Here is a 26,319-nt window from a genome sequence, read left to right as displayed (position 1 = left end):
CCATCCTGTTTCTTTTGATCATGAAAAACTCCCCAGACCCTGCCCTTGACAAGCACTCATAACATAATGCAGCCACCACCATGATTGAAAATATGCAGGGTGTTAGTGATAGGATTTACCTAGGCCAAAAAGTGAATTCCTTTGGTGTTCTTTTTCTTCAGTAACAGTTTTACAAACAGGATGCATGTTTTGGAATGTTGTTTTTTCAGTACAGGCCTCCTTTTTACTCACACCAGTTTTGTGTAGTGACCAAGACATTTTTCTCCCATCTAAGCCATTGAACAGTTACCTTCCTCTGGCAGCTCAGTTAGGAAGGACATCTGGATTTGTGTAGGGTCTGAGTGGTATGATACACCATCCAATGCTTAATTATTAACTTGACTGTGCTCATATGGATATTCATTGGGTTTGTGTTCATTTCGTCAACAATAACTATGACGGAAAATACTTTGCAATTACCTATTTTTCCTGACAAAAACTATGATAACGAGATGCCCTGGGGGGAAAAACGATAACTATTACAAATGACTTTACATTTTAGTAGAAAATATGAGTCAAGACTAATGGACATTTCATTTGACATGAAGCTCCTTTTCGTCTGTTTTGTCCAATCCTAAACATGCAGGATATTTCATGCAATTTGCTTGATCTGATCTGCCCGGCTCTCCCACATAGTTTCCAGGCGGTCACTTCAGTCACTCGTCCGTCTTTTTAACTGATGCGAAGCCAGGACACTTGACTTGTAACTAACCTCAACTAGAAACAATGTTTACTCTTACTTTCATGTGGGCTATTTTCCATTGATCACATTATAAGCTCAATTTTCCCCATGTGTTCTGTTATTCATTAATCTGTGTTGCTGCTCTCGTACTGCCGTTTTCCTATGGGAAAAAACAATGCTGTTTGAATGTTACACTGAAAAAATGATTTGAATTTACTTCATTCAAATGTGTACATCGGTTCCACATGAATGAAACATGTTAGCTAAACAGTTTACTTATTTTCTTTTTGTCAAGCCAATATAATTTGTTCAAGTAAATGCACTGTAATGGAATACAATCAATTTAACATGATTTGGTAAAGCACATTTTATTTGAATTAAATGTGTAGCTTCAAATGGATTTTTATCATGTTCCCTAAACCAGATCACAACTTGATAATTAACATTTTATTGTTGATATTACTCATAATCATGTAGAACTTTGTCCATACTTTATATTATAGACAAGGTTCTACATAATTATTCGTGGAAGCACAAGATGAAGTGCTGCCATTTTCTACCTTAGTGTTTGTATTTACAAAAATAAGGAAATAAAAAGCATATGCTAAAGATGTGTAACCAAGGAGCAAGAGACCATCTGCATCAGTGACTAAGAAGACATAAGGCATGTGTTTCAAAAATGACTGTTTTTGTTATGGTTCAGCTCTTTGGAATGACAAAATGTCCATTCACTGACATTCAGTGTTCAATGAATTGCACAGGTCTAAATCACATTAATGTAGGCTGTACAGTGGCAAGAAAAAGTATGTGAACCCTTTGGAATTACCTGGATTTCTGCATAAATTGGTCATCAAATTTGATCTGATCTTCATCTAAGTCACAACAATAGACAAACACAGTGTGCTTATTAAACTAATAACACACAAACAAGAATATGTTTTCATGTCTTTATTGAACACACTGTGTAAACATTCACAGTGCAGGGTGGGAAAAGTATAAGTATTTAATAACTGGTTGGCCCTCTTTTGGCAGCAATAACCTCAACCTAACTTTTTCTTTTGTTGCGGATCAGACCTGTACAATGGTCAGAAGGAATTTTGGACCATTCCTCTTTACAAAACTGTTTCAGTTCAACAATATTCTTAGGATGTCTGGTGTGAACCGCTCTCTTGAGGGCATGCCACAGCATCTCAATCAGGTTGAGGTCAGGACTCTGTGTGGGCCATTCCAGTAGGCATATTTTCTTCTGTTGAAGCCATTCTGTTGTTGATTTACCTCTGTGTTTTGGGTCGTTGTCCTGTTGCAACACCCAACTTCTGTTGAGTTTCAATTGGCGGACAGATAGCCTTACATTCTTCTGCAAAATGTCTTGATAAACTTGGGAATACATTTTTCCATCGATGATCGCAAGCTGTCCAGGCCGTGAAGCAGCAAAACAGCCCCAAACCAAGATGCTCCCTCCACCATACTTTACAGTTGGGATGAGGTTTTGATGTTGGTGTGCTGTGCCTTTTTTTCTCCACACATAGTGTTGTGCATTCTTTCCAAACAATTCAACTTTTGTTGAATCTGTCCACAGAATATTTTGCCAGTAGCACTGTGGAACATCCAGGTGCTCTTTTGCGAACTTCAGACATGCAGCAATGTTTTTTTTGGACAGCAGTGGCTTTTTTCTGTGGTGTCCTCCCATGAACACCATTCTTGTTTAGTGTTTTATGTATCATTGTCACGCCCTGACCTTAGTATTCTTTGTTTTATTTATTATTTCAGTTCGGTCAGGGTGTGACATGGGTGATGTATGTGTTTTTGTACTGTCTAGGGGTTTTGTTTGTCTATGGGTGTTTTTTACTAGTCTAGGTGTTATGTATGTCTATGGTTGCCTAGATTGGTTCTCAATTAGAGGCAGCGGTTTATCGTTGTCTCTGATTGGGAACCATATTTAGGCAGCCATATTCCTTGGGTATTTCGTGGGTTATTGTCTATGTTAGTTGCCTGTGTTTGCACTTGTTATATATATATATATATAATATAGCGTCACGTTTGTTTAGTGTTTCTTTGTTAATAAATAGATGTATTCACATCACGCTGCGCCTTGGTCTCCTCCATTCAACGAACGTGACAATCGTAGGCTCGTCAACAGAGATGTTCGCATGTAACAGAGATTTCCGTAAGTCTTTAGCTGACTTTAGCTTTCTTTAAAAGTATTTATTAATGAGACATATGCATTTTGATTTAGTAAATGTTCCATTTCATCTTACAGTGGTTTAAAAAAGTCCAACTCCTATAGGTCCAGGTGCAGAAGAAATGAAGTACCAAACTTCATTACTGTTAAATGTTTTAGTGGTGAGGCATTGACAGAAGTCTCCCCTATCATACTAGGCATCATAATGGTTCAAATGTATTTCAGGCCAACTTGAATGGCCACTGTCAAGAAATTGTCGATACATGGCACTGCAAACCTAAGAGTATATGTGTTTGTCTGTGTAGCCTCTCTAGGAAAGACAATGGTCAAAAAACGAAGTTCAAATGGACTGAGACATGGTATGTTTTTCTCTTTATAGTGAAAAATGGAGTAGTTGTATTATAAATGATCAGAATGGTGGAATCCTTTAAACCCAAACAACCATAAAGTAATTAATCCTCTGTAAATCTGGGTACTTTACAATATAACTGCATTGCTTTGATCGAAATGTATAGTCCTCTGGATCTGTACAAACTAGTTCATCTTTATACATAATTATCAGAGTTTCATTAGATTGTAGAAATGACAATACTGTAGTTTAATGAAATGCTTTTTACACTAATTATCAGATGATAAATCTCAATCAAGTACATTTTATATAGCATTTAAGTAAATTACACCCTAAACAAGCCAGATCTGGTGTGTACAATGTTACACTGCCCTTTGTGGTGCATCATATATTTACCATCTGTTTTTGTGAGTGCAATGTCAATCAGAATATGCCTCTGGAGGTGTTTGAGCTTGCAACAAGAAACTGGTATAAGAATTTATAAAACAGCTTGCCAAGCATAAACCAACGTCATTTTCATGAAGCGTCTGCCACTTAGAAGCGCAAACATATAGTAACATTTTTACACTGTAGCGAAGGACTCGAGTCAATACGACCAGGTGACGCGTCTCCTGGCCACAAAGCTTCCGCATCATTTCGAGTCCACAGGGGAACAACAAAGCGACACGTGACTAATGTATTACTGTATAGACATGTTTATTTAATAACAAAATAAAACATTTTATCAACTGCAATGCTGAATAAAATATGATACGAGAGTGGGTGACACTGTAATATCTCATTTGTAGACTGATCAAATCATAATTTGTCTAAATATTTTTTGTTTTGGATTGTGCCATGAAAAAACAATAAACGAATTCGATTGACCTCCTGAAACAACGATTCCTACTTGAACTGACTGTAGTCTAACTGATCGGAGGTTCTTCAGAAATCTATGGTCAGTGTAGGTGAGGACAATTTTAACTCCAATTTAACTCGTTCGTATCTATTCTACAGTTGTCCATAGACTAAATGTATCTGAATTGAATGATTGAGCACCAAATGAAGGGTCGTATTGTCTACGTAATGAATGTCACGAGAACTGCACGAGCCGGGTAACTCGGGCACCAGTTGGTTGCGCAAGTGTGTTTTTGACACACACAATAACCTACAAGATGAATGTAACAAACCCAAAAGACTGTCTCAGTATTTTTTTAAACATTTAGCCTTTATGACAACTTTATATTCTTTGTAGTTTGTAGGCCACCGAACTACCTGAAAACATAGCATGCGTAGCATTCATAGCATTCATTCTAACGAGACTTAGAAAAACAAGTCAAAAGGTTGTATTGTGGATTCATGCATAATATGTTTGGCTTACATGTCACCATCAAGTCAAACAACGTTCACTTCTAAATCATGTAATAGTATAGGCCAAGGCACCCTTTAGTCCCCAAGCGTGGACAGATTGTAAGCGCGTATGAACTTCATCAATGACATGAAATGTAAATACCCAAGCCAAAATCCAAGCTAAAAAGGTACACATCTGGTGCCTCAACTTGAGTTTTCCCTTAAACCATGTCGAATGGCTCTATGGCGTCACATTAGACTCAAACTGTATTCCTAATTTCCTCCAACAGCAGTCTCTCTGACGTACCAGCCTGTATCAGACACGAGATCACGGTAGTCTGCATTATTCTAGGTAGTAATGACTACAATTTTACTCGTATGGCCTTGTTATAGCCTATGCTTCTATAACTGAAATTAAAGAGATCATGCAGTATTTCACATTTCAATCCTATGTATTGGACATTGTCTTTCGGTATACAGAATTACAAGTGGGCTAAGCTGCAATCAGACATAGTCGATGTTATTGGACAGACGGCTCGATGGCGCGTTTTTTGAATGCACGATTTCATATGTGCATTGAGGGGTCTTCATTGTGCGGCCCCTGTAGATATGGGGGGCACGAGAACGACACGAGCCTGAGGAACAAAAGGACAGATGGCCCTCCGGTCCATCTAATGAATTATGGAGAATTTGATGGAAATTGGACCATCAAATAGTTCATGAAGGGTGAGGTATCTTTCTATTTGATAATGTTGCATTATATTGTTATTAGACCTATAGGCTACTGAAACTAAATACAATACTCAATGCTATGGGCATCCAACGATATGATCATATTAATGATAGCCATCACATCTTTAAAAGAAGGTCTACCTTATAACATTATTTTACTGAAAATAGTGTGAGAAGGAAAGAACTGGATTAATAAACTATATTGAGCTCATTTTGTAAAATAATCCATCGATATGTACGTTTAACAGTAATGTTATATATGTTTAACATGAAACAAATCATAAAACATGTTTTGATATGGTAATATGCATACGGTTAGGCTATATTCCAGATATTAAGCTTTGATGCTGAGGGCTTAGTCAAGCCTTAGAAGGCGTGGACCAATCGCCTCCGCCCACAAAGAGCACCCCAGCCACACTGGTTCACCAGCCTCGTGCGCTAAAAGGGCGCTCAATACAATCCACTGTTCCAGCCATCCACGCGCAACGCCACGCTCCTGCTCCATCGAAGCTCCATCAAAGCAAGGAGGCCGATTTCTGGTATGTATTCATCAATAATATCAGAAATAGTATTATCAGAACATGCTGTCTGTTTTGGGAAAGACTAGCACGCTTTCCTTGAACGAATGTGTGAACTGTTTATTATTTGAAGCACTCTCGAATTGGCAGAGCAGGTCCATTATGTTGCACCATATAAACATTCATGTCATTAGCATTTATCAGTACATTTGTAAATGCATTAAAGTAGTATCGTAATCATATTGGTATGAAAGTAGCCTATTGTATCGATACAATGTAATCTTGTGCATGATTAAGTAACACGCATATCGAGAGCGTTTAATGTTACTCTATTGAATGTAGAAGGTCTGTTCTATAATATGTTGTTATTAGTCATATTCCTATTGTTCACTCATGTCAAAATGTCATATTATGTCAAGTTAGTGTTAATTCAATCATGGATAAAGTGCTGTTGTTAATGGCATTCGTGAATTGTAAATGGAGGACAAGTGTGTGAGAAAGTTCGACCATGTAAATTCTCACCAGCAACTCACGGATGACTGCATTGCTGTGGTGTGGCAGAGGAATGGTAAGTTGGTTGTCATTAAGAAAGAATGTGTTGTCTCAAGGTTATATGGATGTTGGAATTGCTTGTATCTACAGTAAATAGGCGACATCTGTCTGCTAATGTAACATGAAACGCAATTGTAGTTCAACCCATGCAGTGTCAATAAGTGCATTTTGAATTACACAGTTCGCCTTAAGCTACTGACCATACTATAAAGTGTTTAAGTCAAACAATGTGGTATCTCAATAAACAGCTCAGATAGTTTTGCTTTATGAAATGGTAATATGTCAAAGACATGCATTATTAGTACAAAAAAATGAGGAAATAAGAGTTAGGTCTACAAGGAGTTTACAACACATTATGCAGATTATTTTAACTGGAAGTTGAGATTGCATTAAGATGTAATTAATATATGTATATATATATATTTATAATTGATCTGTAAAAAATATGCATGAATCATTTACTCACTAACTGTTTTTAAATAATTGGAAAACTGTCAGAATCTCAGTCATTTATAAACCCCATAGTTATTTGGAAAAGGTTCATCAAATGTTTCATTAAAGCGGCACTCATAGTTTTAACCATGTTTTTAGGCTACATGGTGTTTGTTTAAATGTACTTAGTTTACAACATTGGAGTAAACCAAGCGTATATTTTGGGTTCTGATGATTGAACTAAGCTCATGAGGCATTTATAAGTAATATTTTTCAAAAATCAATAGGTAGGCATACATATCATTTATTCACAAGTCCACAAATGGATGTAGCAACAGCAGATTGCCCCTTTATGGATCTTCAAGTGAATTGACTAGTCTTTATGAATATATATATGCCAAAAAGCGGCTTACAGTGTCACGCGGTCCCGGGAATCAAACCTGCCATAGCACCAACCTAAACCAACTGAGCTACAGAGGACCACATGAATGTAGATTGCAGTGTTACCTTGTCATTTTAAACCCCATATAGAGAACAAAAAAACATTGTTTCTGGTTGAAATTCCACTGGGCACACTACTGGTTGAATCAATGTTGTTTACGGGTCATTTCAATAAAATTACGTTGAACCAATGTGGAATAGACGTTGGATTGACGTCTGCACCCAGTATACCTGTTAGATATACACAGTTAGGTATTGCTTCACAACGTGTGTGAGTACGCGTCTGTATGTCAAGAGAGAATTCACCATTAAAGTATTCAAGAGGATCAAACCGGACGACCAAATAAAGTGATCTCTTGCCGTTTGTGTCTTATTCAATTGTGACAATTTCACATGATGTAGCTACTCCTTCCAAACTGATACGCACACACATGCTGAAATATTAAAGTTGTTGTGTCTTGTCTGGTTATTTATGTATAGTACGCTATGGATTGGAGTTATAAATGCGGCATTTGTAGATTGCAGAAAAGTATGGTGTTGGGATGCATATAAATCCTATTTGTCAATTATATAAGAACATTTAGTTGTGATTTCCTTGAGAACATATTTACATTAGATTATTTTATATGTTGACCAATTGGTCAAGGTATCGGTTTTTCTGAGAATAAATCTCTCCTTAGAGACTAGATGATGACGCACAGGACTGTGCCAAAAGGCATGTAAAACGGTAGGCGTCTTGGAGGTGGGATGATAATGAGCGTCACAAAGGTTTAAAAAGAAAAGTGTTGAAAATGGAACCATAAAAAAACGACAATAAACACCCAATTTAACTCTGAATAAAAAATAAACAAGAGCACTTAGTGGCCGTTTTATTTGTAATTTGATTTCAAAATCGAATTTAAAAGCCATTTATTTGTAGCTTGATTTCAAAATCGAAATTTAAGGTTCTATATGAGAGGCTCTTGATTTAAGAAGCGAATCAATGAATAGGCCTCCAACTGCACGCGTGCTGTTTGCTCAACCGAGGTTAATTGATGGCACGCGCCACCCCGCTGAACATTTGGACAGATGGGCCAACCTCTCTCTGCGGAGGCTGTGTGGAGGCACTGCCATTAGTAAAGGAATTTGGTAACTGCAGTAGACCTACACTGGAAAATGTATTTAATAACATGTTTATATTTAGCCAAAAATGTAAATACGTGTTTTCATTTTAATGTAAAACACAAACATACAATATAGGCCTAGGCCTAATTGCAGGGTATAAAATATGCAGTGATTTGTTGCTCATGTTATTGTTGTCATTGTTTTTAATTCGAGTCAATTTTGTTATCTTTTTTTATTTTGTTTTATTTGATCTGTCTTATAGATTTAGCTATTTCCACCCATAATTTTGGTTTAAATTTCCATTAAAATATATTTGTAATATCCTACATTGCTAATTTTCACAATGTTCAATAGGTTACTAAAATGTTGAAAAAAATAGGCCTATATTGGAACCAAAACGTCACTGAAGTTCCCCAGGGAGAAGCAGCGTTCCTGATTTGAATGTTCCCGCGCAGGCAAGCAGCAGATGGCCATAACAACGGGCCTTCAGTTTGGCTCTGAATGGAATTGCAACCAATTTGAATAACTGTCACACGTCAGACGCGTGCAAGGAATACCCCCGCGTTCACAGACGTCATCTTCAACGTTCACATTGAAAATCCGTTAGAAAGCCTGTTCCAATTCAATCGGGATTTCCAAACATTTGGGGTAATAGGGGCGTTTAAAATGACCCGTGAAACAAATACCCATAAAAGACTAGTCTAGCGCTATAGTGCTTCATTTCTCTATATGGTCTATATAGCCTTATTACTCGAAATGTTTGTGCTATAAATGGTAGATTATATACAGCAGCTGTTCTCTACAACAATAAAATAAAGCATATAGGTTTAGGTCTCTTTTTTTATAGCCTATGTGTTCTAGACATTTTAGACTAATAATTACGATTGCGCAAAACATATCCATTTATTTCTGGCAATAAAACTATTGTTCCTTATTTGTGCCATCAATTAATTGTCAGTCCCTCATGGGGTTTTAAAGGTCCAATGCAGCTGTTTTTTAAAATCTCAATATCAAATCATTTCTGGGTAAAAAAAGGCTACCTTGCCGAGTTTATTTTCAATTTAAAAAAATATTATTATTTTTTACAAAAACAGCCACTTAACAAAGAGCAATTTCTCAAGCAATAATTTTGCTATGACTGTCAGGGATTGCTCTGAGTGGGGAAGGGAAAACTGAAAAGTAGCTGTTATTAGCAGAGAGGTTTGTAACTCTTTCTTATTGGTCTGTTAACTCATTTACAGCCTCCATCCAACAGGCGGAAACTTCAGGCAGTATTTTCAAACAGCTCTTACACTAAAAGGGCATTATCCTCATTTTCACAATCTCACAGTATTATTCCAAACTCGTAGTGTGAAAATATATAGAAAACACGGGAAAATCACGTTTTTGACCACACTGAGCATTTAATAAGCACCTCCTCTTAGCAAGCAATCGCATGGTGTCTATAACAATTGGGCTTATGGCAACAGATTGTCCCATGAGGTACGAGTTAAGCACGGGGCTCAACCCATAGAGACCCAACCAACAGAGTGTGCTTGAGCAGAAAGTGATAAACTAGATAACATGAGAAGTAAAATGCAGCAACAATGCTCATATTTATGTGCTTAAAACCGTTTGTTAAATCATCTTAAGCGCTGGAATTCCATTAAAATCCATTATATGATTCTTGCAAGTCGAACTAAACAAAACGAATATGATTCAAGTCTCTGAAAGAATATCATATATAGCCTAAAAATATTATATTAGGCTATAAAAATGTTAGGAACTATAAGACCTCAATAATGCTTTTGGGGTAAAGAGCAGCTAACATACAAGTCTCACTTAAAGGCCCAATAATGCAGCCGTTTTTATATTAATATCAACTCATTTTGGGGTAACAGTTAAGTACTTTACTGTAATAGATGTCCATTAAAATCGTAAAAAATGGCTTTTTAGCAAGAAAACATCTCTCAAGCAATAATTTTGCTAGGGCTAAGACTGAGTGGGGAGGTGGAAACGGAAAACTAACTGTTATTGGCAGAGAGGTTTGGAACTCTTTGTTATTGGTCTATTAGCCAATTTACCCCATGGTGATGTCACCATGGAAACCCGAAACTCATGCAAGCTTGCTGCTTATAAGGTCCTGTGTTAATTGGGGCGGTTACTAGTCCAACGCTCTAATTAGTGGTTAGAGCGCTGGTCTAGTAACCGAAAGGTTGCATGGTCGAATCCCCGAGCTGACAAGGTAAAAATCTGTCGTTCTGCCCCTGAACAAGGCAGTTAACCCACTGTTCCTAGGCTGTCATTGAAAATACGAATTTGTTCTTAACTGACTTGCCTAGTTAAATAAAGGCCAAATATTATTGTATTTTCAACCAGCAACTATCAGGAAATAACACTGATCACATTTTTTCTCCCTTTTACACTTCTAACACTGAAACTAACAGTGTTGGTTTCATCAGCTGTTGTACAATATGATATAAAACACAGGAACATCATTTTGACTGCATTGGGGCTTTAAGGCTATATCTTATTCACAGATTGTTGTTTTATCCAATATTGACGCATACCCAGCTAGGTTGCTTGTGTTAGCTGTGGTCCAACATATGATGATTTCCTGTCACCCTCTGGTGATGAAACATATTGCAATTTATCACAGTCAACCACCGAGAGGCATATGCAGAGGTATACATTTTTTTTTTAACCTTTATTTAACCAGGCAAGTCAGTTAAGAACAAATTCTTATTTTCAATGACGGCCTAGGAACAGTGGGTTAACTGCATGTTCAGGGGCAGAACGACAGATTTGTACCTTGTCAGCTCGGGGGTTTGAACTTATGGAGAATCAAATATATATATATAATATATATATATATATATATATATATATATATATATATATATATATATATATATATATATATATATATCTAATTTTTTTTTGTGAGATGCACCGAATACAACAGGTGTAAACTTTGCTGTGAAATGCTTACTTACAAGCGTTTTCCTAACAAAGCGGAGTTAAAAGGAATTAAAACCCCCACACAAAGTTTCAGAATTGGTCGGGAGCCCGTAAAACAGCCGCTATCCACTGCAGCGCCATCTCCTTATATTGAAAAGGCCTACAAATGCATGAGAAAACGCACGACTCTCCCACGTGTTGCTCCACCCCTACTTCCAATAAATATTATTGCAGGGTCCCTTTACATGATGCAAGTCATACATTTTGTTTCTGGACTACATCAACAATAAGATATGGTTTTTGATATGAGCAAAAATGATTTAAAACGTTTTCTGATATAGCACGGGCTACCTGGCCTACTGGCTAATGTGTGTCCCCTGATGCAAACCACTAATTATATTGGGTAATGCAAAGTCTATCTCCTATGTAAAAGGATTTCGGAATTAAAATATACATAGGACTAACTGCTTTGAAAGACAACCCCTTATAAGCAGTGGTGTGTAATGATGGATGTCAAGGGAAGCCAGGCGTCCCCAAAAAATTGACCAAGAAAATCAGAAAATTATCACTTTTTCGTATCTCTGTTTCATAATTTTCCTTCAATTCAATAGGCTGAATGTACACTACATTGTCAAAAGTATGTGGACACCCCTTCAAATTAGTGGATTTGGCTATTTCAGCCACACCCATTGCTGACAGGTGTATAAATTCGAACAAACGCAGCCATGCAATCTCTATACACAAAAATTGGAGCTCAGTGACTTTCAACGTGGCACCGTCATAGGATGTCACCTTTACAACAAGTCTGTTTGTAAAATTTCTGGCCTGCTAGATCTGCCCCAGTCAACTGTAAGTTCTGTTATTGTGAAGTGGTAACGTCTTGGAGCAACAACGGCTCAGCTGGGAAGTGGTAGGCTACATGTAACAGTGCAGCTTCCGTCCCTCTCCTTGTCCCTACCTGGGCTCGAACCAGGGACCCTCTGCAGACATCAACAACTGACACCCACGAAGCATCGTTACCCATCGCTTCACAAAAGCCGCTGTCCTTGCAGAGCAAGGGGAACTACTACTTCAAGGTCTCAGAGCAAGTGACGTCAGTGAGTGAGTTGGCACGTCACTAATGCTTTTGTGGTTGAATGGAAGCATGTACCAGCAGTAATGTCCCAACATCTAGTGGAAGCCTTCCCAGAAGAGTGGAGGCTGTTATAGCAGCAAAGGAGGGACCAACTCCATATTAATCCCCATGATTTTGGAATGACATGTTCGAAGAGCAGGCATCCACATACTTTTGACAATGTATCTCACAGGAGAAAGCATCCGAGTGAGCAAAACAGCACCCCTCTGCCTCTGTATGTGTATCCCATCTAGTCCTATATGATGCTGTCTGGTCAAAAATATTATTACATTTTTGCCGTCCGTAGCATTGAATGCAAGGGAAGCTAATAATACCCAATCAGCGTTGAGCTAAACTGAGTGAGCTCAACTGTGAATGGCCCTGGCGCACCCCAAAATAGGAAAGGAAAGCCAGTTTGGATTTGGCTTCACACCAATCACATCAGGAGCAAAACATCAAATGACAGAATAAAATGTAACTGTTGCATCTCATTGTGTTGTTGTCCTCTGGTGGCTAGCTAGCTAAAAGTGTCCCTTTCCTAAATTAGCCATGGATGGATGTAGGGATTTGGACTTGTGGGTTTTACTTAATTCTCTGTACAAGCCAATGATTATGACGGTGATTCTGATCCAACCATTAATTCATACATTGTTGTGCCCCTGGCCTGAGGGGATGGAAGATCAATATCTAGCTAACTGTAGTAGGCTAATGTAAACTAGCTGGGTCCTCGTAGCCCATGAAAGGAAGTTAGGCTATCAAGCAAGCATTTCAGCCAGGTAGCCTATGACAACAAAAACTAAAAGCATACTGTATGACGGAGTCATAGATCATTTTCTCAACATGAAAGAAAGGATGGCATTACACAAACGCATGCACAAACAGAAATCACAACCATGGACAGCCAAATCATATTTAGGTTACGTTGATTGGACTAAACTGATACTTTTGGTATCTTTTAGTTGTCACTGTATTAGACTGTATTAGACTAAACATATGTGATTTGATGATGTTGAAATTAGAGGTCGACCAATTATGATTTTTCAACGCCGATACCGATTATTGGAGGACCAAAAAGGCCGATACCGATTAATCGGACGATTTTTATTTATTTATTTGTAATAATGACAATTACAACAATACTGAATTAACACTTATTTTAACTTGATATAATACATCAATAAAATCCATTTAGCCTCAAGTAAATAATGAAACATGTTCAATTTGGTTTAAATAATATCGGTAGACCTATAGTTGAAATGGTGCTGGAATAGTGGAGGCAGCTCCTGTTTTCTTTGTGACTTGTGATTTGGCATGGGTCCTCAGATCCTCAAAAGGTTTTACAGCTGCACCATCGAGAGCATCCTGACGGGTTGCATCACTGCCTGGTATGGCAACTGCTCGGCCACCGACTGGAAAGCACTACAGAGGGTTTAATAACTCTACCTACATGTCCATATTACCTCAATTACCTTGACACAGGTGCCCCCACACATTGACTCTATACCAGTACCCCCTGTATATAGCCTCCACATTGACTCTGTACCAGTAGCCCTGTATATAGCCTCCACACTGACTCTGTACCAGTACCCCCTGTATATAGCCTCCACATTGACTCTGTACCAGTAGCCCCTGTATATAGCCTCCACATTGACTCTGTACCATCAGCACCCCTGTATATAGCCTCCACATTGACTCTGTACCAGTAGCCCCTGTATATAGCCTCCACATTGACTCTGTACCAGTATATAGCCTCCACATTGACTCTGTACCAGTAGCCCCTGTATATAGCCTCCACATTGACTCTGTATCAGCACACCCTATATATAGCCTCCACATTGACTCTGTACCAGTAGCCCCTGTATATAGCCTCCACATTGACTCTGTACCAGTACCCCCTGTATATAGCCTCCACATTGACTCTGTACCAGTAGCCCCTGTTTATAGCCTCCACATTCACTTGCTTCCCAAGTGATTTTATAAAAGCACTGCTTATATGGGTGGATAGGTTTTGCTACAATGTTATTTATCGACCACTGAAAAAGCACAATCACAAACTAAAAAGTGGTCAAGTCTCCTCCTGCAGACCAGCTGGGGTCTGGAGGTTTTGGTACCAACCCTTTCACCCTTTCTAACACACCTGATTCTGCTAATCAAGGTGCTGATTAATATTTGATTAGCAGTGTCAGTGTATAAGGCTGTAGGTTGGTGCAAAAACCTTGAGAAACAAGTATCTCTCTGTGAGGACTGGCCACCCCTGACATTGGCTACTGTCTCCTTAACTACTGATCCGATTTCTAGAGACCAACCTGTTACTGCAGGAGTGATCTTCCCCTGATGGATTATTTAACAGGTGCTGAGTCCCAAATCGCAATCTGCGGCCACAGATACATGAGCCAAGACAGCCGTGCGCAATATTCTCCGTAGCTAATTCAATGGGCTACAACTTCGATAACGTTCTCAAAGCGGAGTAATATCTAAGAAAGAAGGCGATATTAAGACCAGGTTATATCCCTGCAGCGGGTGTTTGAGCTATGGTTTGGAGGCAGCGGAGGACAAGGTAGCCATCAGTTGAACATTATCGTCGTGCGCAATTACAAATCACCGATACGCAATAATGTTTAACTTCATTTAATCAATTACACGAACACGACTGGTACTTGGTCAAGTCTGTGGATATAAAGCAAAACAATATGTTTTTAACTAGAAAAATGACCAAATACATGCGCATTGAAAGACATGTCCAAATAAATAGGCTTGTCGTTCTCAAAGGGTAGGCTTACTTAAAGATGCATTTAGATATGTCAATTCAGCAGGATATGCTTCTAAAGACTGGACATGCATTTATGTTCCTGTACTGAACACATGATTTATCTGCGAAGAAAATAGTTCTTGAGTTAAATAGAGATTAACCTCATTTAGAGGGTGCGTTTATAAACACGGAGGAGTTGTCGAGCCGCAGTTATGGTGGTGGAAAGGACACTGATTGCCGCAAGGCAGGGGGATGTCCAAACTCTGAAAGTGCAATTAGCGGAGAAAGTACTGAACAGCGGAGTAAAGGACCTTTTGGGAGCCTCGCCTGTCCACCATGCAGCCCGTACTGGAAAACTGACTTGCCTGCGTTTCCTCGTGGAAGAAGTGGGTTTACCGGGCAACGGTTTGGCGAATAATGGCGCCAGCCCCGCACACGACGCAGCTGCCACTGGTAACCTGGCCTGTTTACAGTGGCTATTGACTCAAGGGGGATGTCATACCGCGGTGAGTCAAGTTATTTTCTCGCCTCAGGCATACAGTACAGTAGCTTTTTAAATGGTCTGATTAGTTCCCCAAAGTCATCACGTAATTCATCACAGGCCTGTATCCAGCTGAGATTGTTATTAGTGATTACACTGTAATTATCACCAAGCCCCATTCAAAGGGAAGTGTAGCATTACTCACCACAGCAGGCACTAAGTTCCATACTTATAGTGCATAACAATGTCACATATCTGCTGGACTAATTGTATATGAGCTTTACAACAGCTTGAGAAAGAGTTATTTGTCTGAACCCTTTCTCTGATTTTTGAAGTGTTACGGCCCCAGGCCCCAGGTACCCATGAGAGAGAGAATGAAGTAGACGGTATGTGTCAAAGTGATTGATTGAGCTATTGCTGTGTTCATCCTTTTTAAGGGTGTGCTTATGTGACATGATAGTGCAGCTGTTTCTTCCAAGTAAAGCAAAAGTAATGGCCTGATCGATGTGTAGTGACCTTGTGTAGTGACTGAAATAAAATGTGAAACAGTTGAATTTTTGTAGTGAACTTATGGAGCTGCTGGGTAGTGAGCTTGTGACCCCTTGTATAATTAACAAGTCATTTCTGGGGTTGGTTTGCAGTAGAGGTCGACCGATTAGTCGTAACAATCGGAAATCGGTATTTTTGGACACCGATTTTATTTAAAAAAAGAAAAAAAGTTATTTATTTGTTATTATTTTTTACACCTTTATTTAATCTTTATTTAACTGGGCAAGACAGTTAAGAACACACTCTTATTTTCACTGATGGCCTAGAAACGGTGGGTTAACTGCCTCATTCAGGGGCAGAAGGACAGATTTTCACCCTGTCAGCTCGGGGGACTCAATCTTGCAACCTTATAGTTAACTAGTCCAACGCTCTAACCACCTGCCTCTCATTGCACTCCACGAGGAGACTGCCTGTTACGCTAATGCAGTAAGCCAAGTTGCTAGCTAGCATTAAACTTATCTTATAAAAAACAATCAATCATAATCACCAGTTAACTATGCATGGTTGATGATATTACTAGTTTATCTAGCGTGTCCTGCGTTGCATATAATCGATGCGGTGCGTATCGTTGCTCCAATGTGTACCTAACCATAAACATCAATGCCTTTCTTAAAATCAATACACAGAAGTATATATTTTTAAACCTCCATATTTAGCTAAAAGAACCTGGTTAATATTGCCTGCTAACCTGGATTTAACTTGTCACTTCTCTTGCGTTCATTGCACGCAGAGTCAGGGTTTAAGCAACAGTTTGGGCTGCCTAATTTGCCAGAATTTTACGTAATTATGACATAACATTGAAGGTTGTGCAATGTTACAGGAATATTTAGACTTATGGATGCCACCCCTTAGATAAAATACGGAACGGTTCCGTAGTTAACTGAAAGAATAAACGTCTTGTTTTCGAAAAGATAGTTTCCGGATTCGACCATATTAATGACCTAAGGCTCGTATTTCTGTGTGTTATTATGTTATAACTAAGTCTATGATTTGATAGAGCAGTCTGACTGAGCGGTGGTAGGTAGCAGCAGGCTCGTAAGCATTCATTCAAACAGCACTTTAGTGTGTTTTGCCAGAAGCTCTTTGTTGTGCGTCAAGCATTGCGCTGTTTATGACTTCAAGCCTATCAACTCCCGAGATGAGGCTCGTGTAACCGATGTGAAATGGCTAGCTAGTTAGAGGGGTGCGCGCTAATAGCATTTCAAACGTCACTCGCTCTGAGACTTGGAGTGGTTGTTCCCCGTACTCAGCATGGATAACGCTGCTTCAAGGGTGGCTGTTGTCGTTGTGTTTCTGGTTCGAGCCCAGGGAGGAGCGAGGAGAGGGACGGAACTACTGTTCCACTGGCAATACTGAAGTGCCTATAAGAACATCCAATAGTCAAAGGTTAATGAAATACAAATGGTATAGAGGGAAATAGTCCTATAATTCCTATAATAACTACAACCTAAAACTTCTTACCTGGGAATATTGAAGACTCATTTTAAAAGGAACCACCAGCTTTCATATGTTCTCATGTTCTGAGCAAGGAACATAAACGTTAGCTTTCTTACGTAGCACATATTGCACTTTTACTTTCTTCTCCAACACTTTGTTTTTGCATTATTTAAACCAAATTGAATTTTTTTTATTTTAGGCTATATTGATATATTAAGTTAAAATAAGTGTTCATTCAGTATTGTTGTAATTGTCATTATTTCAAATAAATACAAATCGGCCGATTAATCGGTACCGGCTATTTTGGTCCTCCATCAATCGGTATCAGCGTTGAAAAATCATAATTGGTCGACCTCTAGCTCAGACACCCATGCATACCCCACAAGACATGCCACCAGAGGTCTCTTCACAGTCTCCAAGTCCAGAACAGACTATGGGAGGCACACAGTACTACACAGAGACATGACTACATGGAACTCTATTCCACATCAGGTAACAGTAGAATCAGATTTTTTTTAAATGGATACAAATACAACTTATGGAACAGCATGATCTGTGAAGACACATGAACTGACACTCGCACGCGCACTCTACACACACGCACATTGTTGAATGGTGGTATTATACAGTTTGTTTTGTAGATGTGTAGTAATGTTATATGATGTACTGTTTTATGTGTAATCTTAATGTGTTTGGATCCCTAATCAGTACAAACCTGGGAGAAGTTGCAACTTAACATTCTGAATGCACTGCAGCCTTACTAGCTAATGTTAGCTTAATTGAGTCTGCAGTACAGTCGGAATATTAAGTAGCAGCCTACCTGTTGGTCGTTGTAGCCTATCCTTTAACTTTTGATTCCGTCATTTTAATTCCATTGATTAGATAGATACCTGTTAACCTCTAGCGTCGAGCAATCCCGTATCCGGGAGCGTAATCATAGCCTCAAGCTCATTACCATAAAGGAACGTTTCCTATTCATGAAAATCGCAAATGAAATGAAATAAATATATTCAAACACAAGCTTAGCCTTTTGTTAACAACACTGTCATCTCAGATTTTCAAAATATGCTTTTCAACCAAAGCTACACAAGCATTTGTGTAAGAGTATTGATAGCCTAGCATAGCATTAAGCCTAGCATTCAGCAGGCAACATTTTCACAAAAACAAGAAAAGCATTCAAATAATAATAATAATTTACCTTTGAAGAACTTTGGATGTTTTCAATGACGAGACTCTTAGTTAGTTAGCAAATGTTCATTTTTTCCAAAAATATTATTTGTGTAGACGAAATAGCTCTGTTTTGTTCATCACGTTTGGCTAAGAAAAATACCGGAAAATGCAGTCACTTACAACGCCAAACTTTTTTCCAAATTAGCTCCATAATATCGACAGAAACATGGCAAACGTTGTTTAGAATCAATCCTCAAGGTGTTTTTCACATATCTATTCGATAATCTATCAGTGGTGGCAGTTGGCTTCTCATCAGAAGCAAATGGAAAAATACTGCAGCTGGAGATTACGCAATAATTGCAACGGAGGACACCAAGCGACCACCTGGTAGATGTAGTCTCTTATGGTCAATCTTCCAATGATATGCCTACAAATACGTCACAATGCTGTAGACACCTTGGAGAAAACGTGGAAAACGTAAGCTGACTCCTAGCTCCTTCACAGCCATATAAGGAATCATTGGCATGAGGCGGTTTCAAAAAATGCGGCACTTCCTGATTGGATTTTTATCTGGGTTTCGCCTGTCACATCAGTTCTGTGGCACTCACAGACAATATCTTTGCAGTTTTGGAAACGTCAGGGTGTTTTCTTTCCAAAGCTGTCAATTATATGCATAGTCGAGCATCTTTTCGTGACAGAATATCTTGTTTAAAACGGGAATGTTTTTCATCCAAAAATTAAAAGAGCGCCCCCTATATCGAAGAAGTTAACTTTTGCCACACACTGTAGCCTATTGCTGCTTTGACTTATGATTGGCCAATGACAAAATACATGCGCCACGCTCCACTCTTGTGAAAAGCAAGAGCAGCAGCATAAATGATAAAAATGATCTCTTTCGACCGACGCTGTCACGTTCGGATCTGTACGGGCCCTTCAGGACAAGACCGTTTATATTACACATGCCAGAGACCGGTGACAATCATATCAAAACCAACCCAGACCTGTGACATTATTTAGAATTCTGGATCCAGACCCTCTCAGGTATTTGGGTATTTGTATTTATTTATTGATCGCCATTAGTTCCTGCCAAGGCAGCAGCTACTCTTTCTGTGGTCCAGCAAAATTAAGGCAGTTTATACCATTTTAAAACATTACAATTCATTCACAGATTTCACAGCACAGTGTGCTCTCAGGCCCCTACTCCACCACTACCACATATCTACAGTACTAAATCTGTGTGTTTAGCGTGTATGTTATCGTGTTTGTGTGTGTATGCGCATGTCTGTGCCTATGTTTGTGTTGCTTCACAGTCCCTGCTGTTCCATAAGATGTATTTTATATTTTTTCAATCTAATTATACTGATTGCATGATTTACTTGATGTGGAATAGAGTTCCATGTAGTCATGGCTCTATGTAGTACTGTGTGCCTCCCATAGTCTGTTCTGGACTGCGAAGAGACCTCTGGTGGCATGTCTTCTGGGGTATGCATGGGTGTCCGAGTAGTGTGCCAGTAGTTTAGACAGACATATCGGTGCATTCAGCTTGTCAATACTTCTTATGAAAACAAGTACTGAAGAAGTCAATCTCTCATCCACTTTGAGCCAGGAGAGATTGACATATTAATATTGGCTCTCAGTGTACATCCAAGGGCCAGCCGTGCTGCCCTGTTCTGAGCCAATTGCAATTTTCCTGAGTCCCTCTTTGTGGCACCTGACCACACGACTGAACACTAGTCCAGGTACAACAAAACTAGGGCCTGTAGGACCTGCCTTGTTGATAGTGCTGTTTATTATGGACAGACATCTCCCCATCCTAGCTACTGTTGTATCAATATGTTTTGACCATGACAGTTTACAATCCAGGGTTACTTCCAAGCAGTTTAGTCTTCTCAACTTGTGTTCGTGAAGAACTCTAATTCACACTGCTTTGTTCACTGACCAATGCAGCAGAAAACCTAGGGATCATTTTTCTCATTCATAAATAGGTCTCAGGGAGTTGGCTACTTATGATAGAGTTGAGGAGGCGGCGACTAGTGTCAGTGTGTGCATTGAGCTTACCTCCACTAGCCTTTCAGTGTTTAATGCAGCCCCCAGTACCACATGTCTAAGCTTGTCTATACATGATACAAAGGGTTGACAACAAAATAAACAGGGAGGAGGTCCAAAGAATGCCTTGCATTTTGAAGAACCACAAATTATTATTTAAGGTGTACACACCCATGCTCCTTCATTTGAATGGCGGGATTGATGCTAGTACTGAATTTGCATAGTAATGGAGCCTCTCTTTCCTCTGGCTGTTCTCCCATGCATGTCTCAGGCTTTAGAGAGAGGGTACATTGAAAGGAGGGATGAGTGACTTGTATGCCATCATTCTCACTAATACTATGCATCATCAAGCAACTTTTAATAAATGCAGCTAAATTCTCATGATGGTCCGTCCACCAACATTTTAGGGGGGTTAAATAAGTGGTTACTCTTCCCAAATCAATGGCACGACTACCAGTAGCGGTGCATGGGTAAAATCACTGGGGAAGCCAAACACCCCCCTGAAAAAAAGCCATATTACAACTTGTTGTGTTAATTGCATTGTTTGTTCTATTACCCTTTAATTCATATGCCTTGCGACCGTGATGTATAGGCCTAAAGGCTGAGACAGTAAGAAAACAGTGGCAGAAGAAATTCAACCATAACTTTTTTTGTTTTATCACAAAACTGGATTGATACCTCTGTCCAGTGAAGTCCACAAAGCATATTGCATGTAACAGACAGTTACATGACCTACAGCATGGTCAAGCAAGTTAATGTTTCCGACATTTTCGACCACTAAACAAGTATTGCGTTAGAACCACGGAGAGTTACTGCAAAGCGCAAAGAAAACAGGAGCTGCCTCCGCTATTACAGCACTGCAATGTCAATGCCATCCTCCTCTCATGTTGACAACAGTCTATCACTCTGTCATACAGTACACTCTTTTATTGATATGTTTTGTTGTCCTAGGCTACCTGCCTAAAATGCTTGCTCGCTAGCCTAACTTCCATTCATGGGAAACATTAGCTAGTTAACTTGAGCCTTCTACATCTAGCTGCATATTGAACTTCCATCCTCTCAGGCCAGGGGCACAACAATGTATGAATTAATGTTTGGATCAGAATCACCGTCATAATCATTGGCCAGTACAGAGAATTAAGTTAAACCACAAGTTCAAATCCCTATCTACATCCATGGCTAATTTAGGAAAGGGCCAATTTTAGCTAGCTAGCCACCGGAGGGCAACACAACGAGATGCAAAAATTGTAGTTTTTCTGTCAATGCCGTATGCTCTCAATGGGATTTGATAGATGTGCTGCCAAATCCAAGCTGGCTTCCTTGAACATTTTGTTTTTTGGTGCGTCAGGACCATCCCCAGTTTAGCTCAACGCTGATGTGGCTAATTTAGTTATTTTTTTTGGTCAAGGGGGGCCAGATGCTCGGTGGTGTCTCATCCCTTCAATGCTACGGGCCGCAACAATGTCATAGTCGTTTGGACCAGACAGCATCAGATAAATGGCCTACATGTAGAGAGACAGAAGGCCGCTGTTTCACTCGCTTGGATGCTTTCTCCTGTAAGATACATTCGGCCTCTTGCGATTGGAAGGAAAATTATGAAACAGAGACATTGCTTCCCTTTGCGTCCATGAAAACACACTGCTGACGACAACTACTACTACAATTATTTTGCCCGTTTTTCTGCTCAATAAACTAGTGCTAGTAACAGGAGCAGCCTAATAAGAGCTCCCTTCATTACCGCTACATGTTCACCATTCAATGCTAGGCTTATGTGGTTGACAGACTATACAGCCACCACAAAGTGTGCAAGTGATAAGCAAAGTGGCAAACATTTGTATATGGCCTCTCTTACCATTAGTAATGTAGTCTAGATTAAGTTTGACATGGTGGGTGGTCCTTGTTCGTTTCCACTCTGTCATTGACACCTCTTGTTTTTGTTAGTGGTTTCAGGCACAGTGTTACCCAATTCAGATAATATACGTCTTTCAAATTATTTCAGGTTCACCCCATCTCTTTTTAATAATGGTTTCATATCTGTTTTTAAATGACTTGAATGCAGAGTAATGATGTCATCTTTTTTAATGCTGTATGGACCTATTTTGTTGTTTTAGAAATAGTACTCTCTTGTTCCTGACATAAAGGTGAAGTGAGTCCAGTGAATTGATTAGATGATTCAAGGCATACATTAGCACAAACCAGACATTGAATAGTCCTGTGTACGTATGTGATGTAACACGTGTCCTTGATCTAGGCTACTACTAGGATGTAACTGAACTAACCCGACACATAAGCCCTGACGCCTATTTCTGATATTTTCCACGTTTCTCATCTTTTTCAGGACCGGGATAGTTCCGGAGCCACCGTTCTCCACCTCGCCTCCCGGTTCAGCCATCACGAGATCACTGATTGGTTGCTGAAGAGCGGGGAGGCTGATGCCGGGGTGTCCACAGAGACTGGGGCCCTGGCTGTCCACTATGCTGCTGCCAAGGGAGACCTGCCCTCCCTCCGACTCCTGTTGAGACACATCCCAAAGTAAGAGCGCCAATGCTAATACTAAGCTAACCCACTTACCTATTATCCGCAAACAGCGCTAATGTGGCTAACCCTGACAGAATTTTGGGATGTTTAAATATATATTTTTAAAATCATTTCTGGGTAACAATGAAGTAATTTAGCATAATATATTTCCTTTAAAATGCACAAATAGCTTTTTATCAAAAAAACATTTCTGAAGTAAGAATTTTGGTAGGACTTTCTGAGTGGGAAGCAGAAAACTGAAAACCTAAATGTTATTGGCAGAGGTTTTTAACTCTGTCAATAAACACATTTTACCGCATGGTGATATCAAAAGTCACAATGTCATTGGATTTAGTTTGCAATTTGGGTGGAAAATAAATACAAAATTATTTTACATGGACTTTTTTCAAATCCAACCAGTTTTCTAAATTGCTACAATGTCATCACATTTTTTACAAAATTTTAAGAAAAAAAGTGTTAACCCTTTTCAGTGATTGATTTCAACCAGTTTTCTTCATTGGTTCAATGTCATCACATTTAAAAAAAAAAATCTCCTCTGTTCAAATCAAATCAAATCAAATTTTATTTGTCACATACACATGGTTAGCAGATGTTAATGCGAGTGTAGCGAAATGCTTGTGCTTCTAGTTCCGACAATGCAGTAATAACCAACAAGTAATCTAACTAACAATTCCAAAACTACTGTCTTATACACACAAGTGTAAGGGGATAAAGAATATGTACATAAAGATATATGAATGAGTGATGGTACAGAGCGGCATAGGCAAGATGCAATAGATGGTATTGAGTACAGTGTGTATATATATATATATATATATATATATGAGTATGTAAACAAAGTGGCATAGTTAAAGTGGCTAGTGATATATTTTACATCATTTCCCATCAATTCCCATTATTAAAGTGGCTTGAGTTGAGTCAGTGTGTTGGCAGCAGCCACTCAATGTTAGTGGTGGCTGTTTAACAGTCTGATGGCCTTGAGATAGAAGCTGTTTTTCAGTCTCTCGGTCCCAGCTTTGATGCACCTGTACTGACCTCGCCTTCTGGATGATAGTGGTGGCTGAACAGGCAGTGGCTTGAGGTGGTTGTTGTCCTTGATGATCTTTATAGCCTTCCTGTGACATTGGGTGGTGTAGGTGTCCTGGAGGGCAGGTAGTTTGCCCCCGGTGATGCGTTGTGCAGACCTCACTGACCCTCTGGAGAGCCTTCGGTTGTGGACAGAGCAGTTGCCGTACCAGGCGGTGATACATCCCGCCAGGATGCTCTCGATTGCGCATCTGTAGAAGTTTGTGTGATTTTGGTGACAAGCCGAATTTCTTCAGCCTCCTGAGGTTGAAGAGGCGCTGCTGCGCCTTCTTCACAATGCTGTCTGTGTGGGTGGACCAATTCAGTTTGTCTGTGATGTGTATGCCGAGGAACTTAAAACTTGCTACCCTCTCCACTACTGTTCCATCGATGTGGATAGGGGGGTGTTCCCTCTGCTGTTTCCTGAAGTCCACAATCATCTCCTTAGTTCTGTTGACGTTGAGTGTGAGGTTATTTTCCTGACACCACACTCCGAGGGCCCTCACCTCCTCCCTGTAGGCCGTCTCGTCGTTGTTGGTAATCAAGCCTACCACTGTTGTGTCGTCCGCAAACTTGATGATTGAGTTGGAGGCGTGCGTGGCCACGCAGTCGTGGGTGAACAGGGAGTACAGGAGAGGGCTCAGAACGCACCCTTGTGGGGCCCCAGTGTTGAGGATCAGCGGGGTGGAGATGTTGTTGCCTACCCTCACCACCTGGGGGCGGCCCGCCAGGAAGTCCAGTACCCAGTTGCACAGGGCGGGGTCGAGACCCAGGGTCTCGAGCTTGATGACGAGCCTGGAGGGTACTATGGTGTTAAATGCCGAGCTGTAGTCGATGAACAGCATTCTCACATAGGTATTCCTCTTGTCCAGATGGGTTAGGGCAGTGTGCAGTGTGGTTGAGATTGCATCATCTGTGGACATATTTGGGCGGTAAGCAAATTGGAGTGGGTCTAGGGTGTCAGGTAGGGTGGAGGTGATATGGTCCTTGACTAGTCTCTCAAAGCACTTCATGATGACGGAAGTGAGTGCTACGGGGCGGTAGTCGTTTAGCTGTTCCTCTGGTGATGTAGGATAAGGGTACAGCTAAAGGCTAACAGAACTGGTTGTCTAGTACGTTCGGAACAGAGTTAAAGGAGCAGGTTTCTGGGCGTGATAGAATAGGTTCAAGGCATAATGTACAGACAAAGGGATGGTAGGATGTGAGTACATTGGAGTTTAACCTAGGCATTGAGTAATGATGAGAGAGATATTGTCTCTAGAGACATATAAACCAGGTGATGTCATCGCATTATGTGGGAGGTGGAACTAAATGGTAGGTTAAGGTATATTGAGCAGGGCTAGAGGCTCTACAGTGAAATAAGACAATAACTAACCAGGACAGTAATGGACAAGGCATATTGATATTAGGGAGAGGCATGCGTAGGCAAGTGATCATAGGGGTCCAGTGAGTGGTTGGGCTGGCTGGAGACACAGCGATTCAGACAGCTAGCAGAAGGGCCTTAGAAGGACGTCACAACACAAAGTCGGTTTTAGCCTCTGCGTGTGGTGACATCAATAGACCAGTTGTGATGGTTTAGTAGGGTTCCGAGTAGCAGAGGGGTCCAAGTCCAATTGGCAAAATAGGTATAGTGGCCCAAGAAATTGGCCGATGGATCTATACAGCTAACAGTCGAATATGCTCTAGACAGCTAGCGGGCTGCGGCTAGCAGATGGGCATAAAGGGGACATCGCAGCGTAGGGGCCAGTTGAGTACCCCCTCGAGCAGGTTACATCGGTAGTCCAGTCGTGAAGGAATCGGCGGGGTTCCGTGCCCCGAACCAGGAGTAGAAGGGGTCCGGGTATTGTAGCCCAGGAGTGGCTGATGGGCC

At 40.0% G+C, this 26,319-nt stretch overlaps 1 protein-coding gene across 1 annotated transcript in view; it reads left to right on the top strand.

The window, feature by feature from the left end:
• The first annotated feature begins 14,620 nt into the window (after positions 1-14,620).
• Positions 14,621-26,319, top strand: part of LOC112221569 (espin) — a 137,302-nt gene continuing 125,603 nt past the window's right edge. Inside the window, 2 exon segments of the mRNA XM_042304359.1 lie at positions 14,621-15,669; positions 23,185-23,378. Coding sequence (XP_042160293.1) covers positions 15,376-15,669; positions 23,185-23,378 — 488 coding nt within the window. The 5' untranslated portion in view covers positions 14,621-15,375.

Source organism: Oncorhynchus tshawytscha, linkage group LG22 (assembly GCF_018296145.1).
Source record: "Oncorhynchus tshawytscha isolate Ot180627B linkage group LG22, Otsh_v2.0, whole genome shotgun sequence".
Lineage (NCBI taxonomy): Eukaryota > Metazoa > Chordata > Actinopteri > Salmoniformes > Salmonidae > Oncorhynchus > Oncorhynchus tshawytscha.
This window is presented reverse-complemented; position numbering and strand designations above follow the sequence as displayed.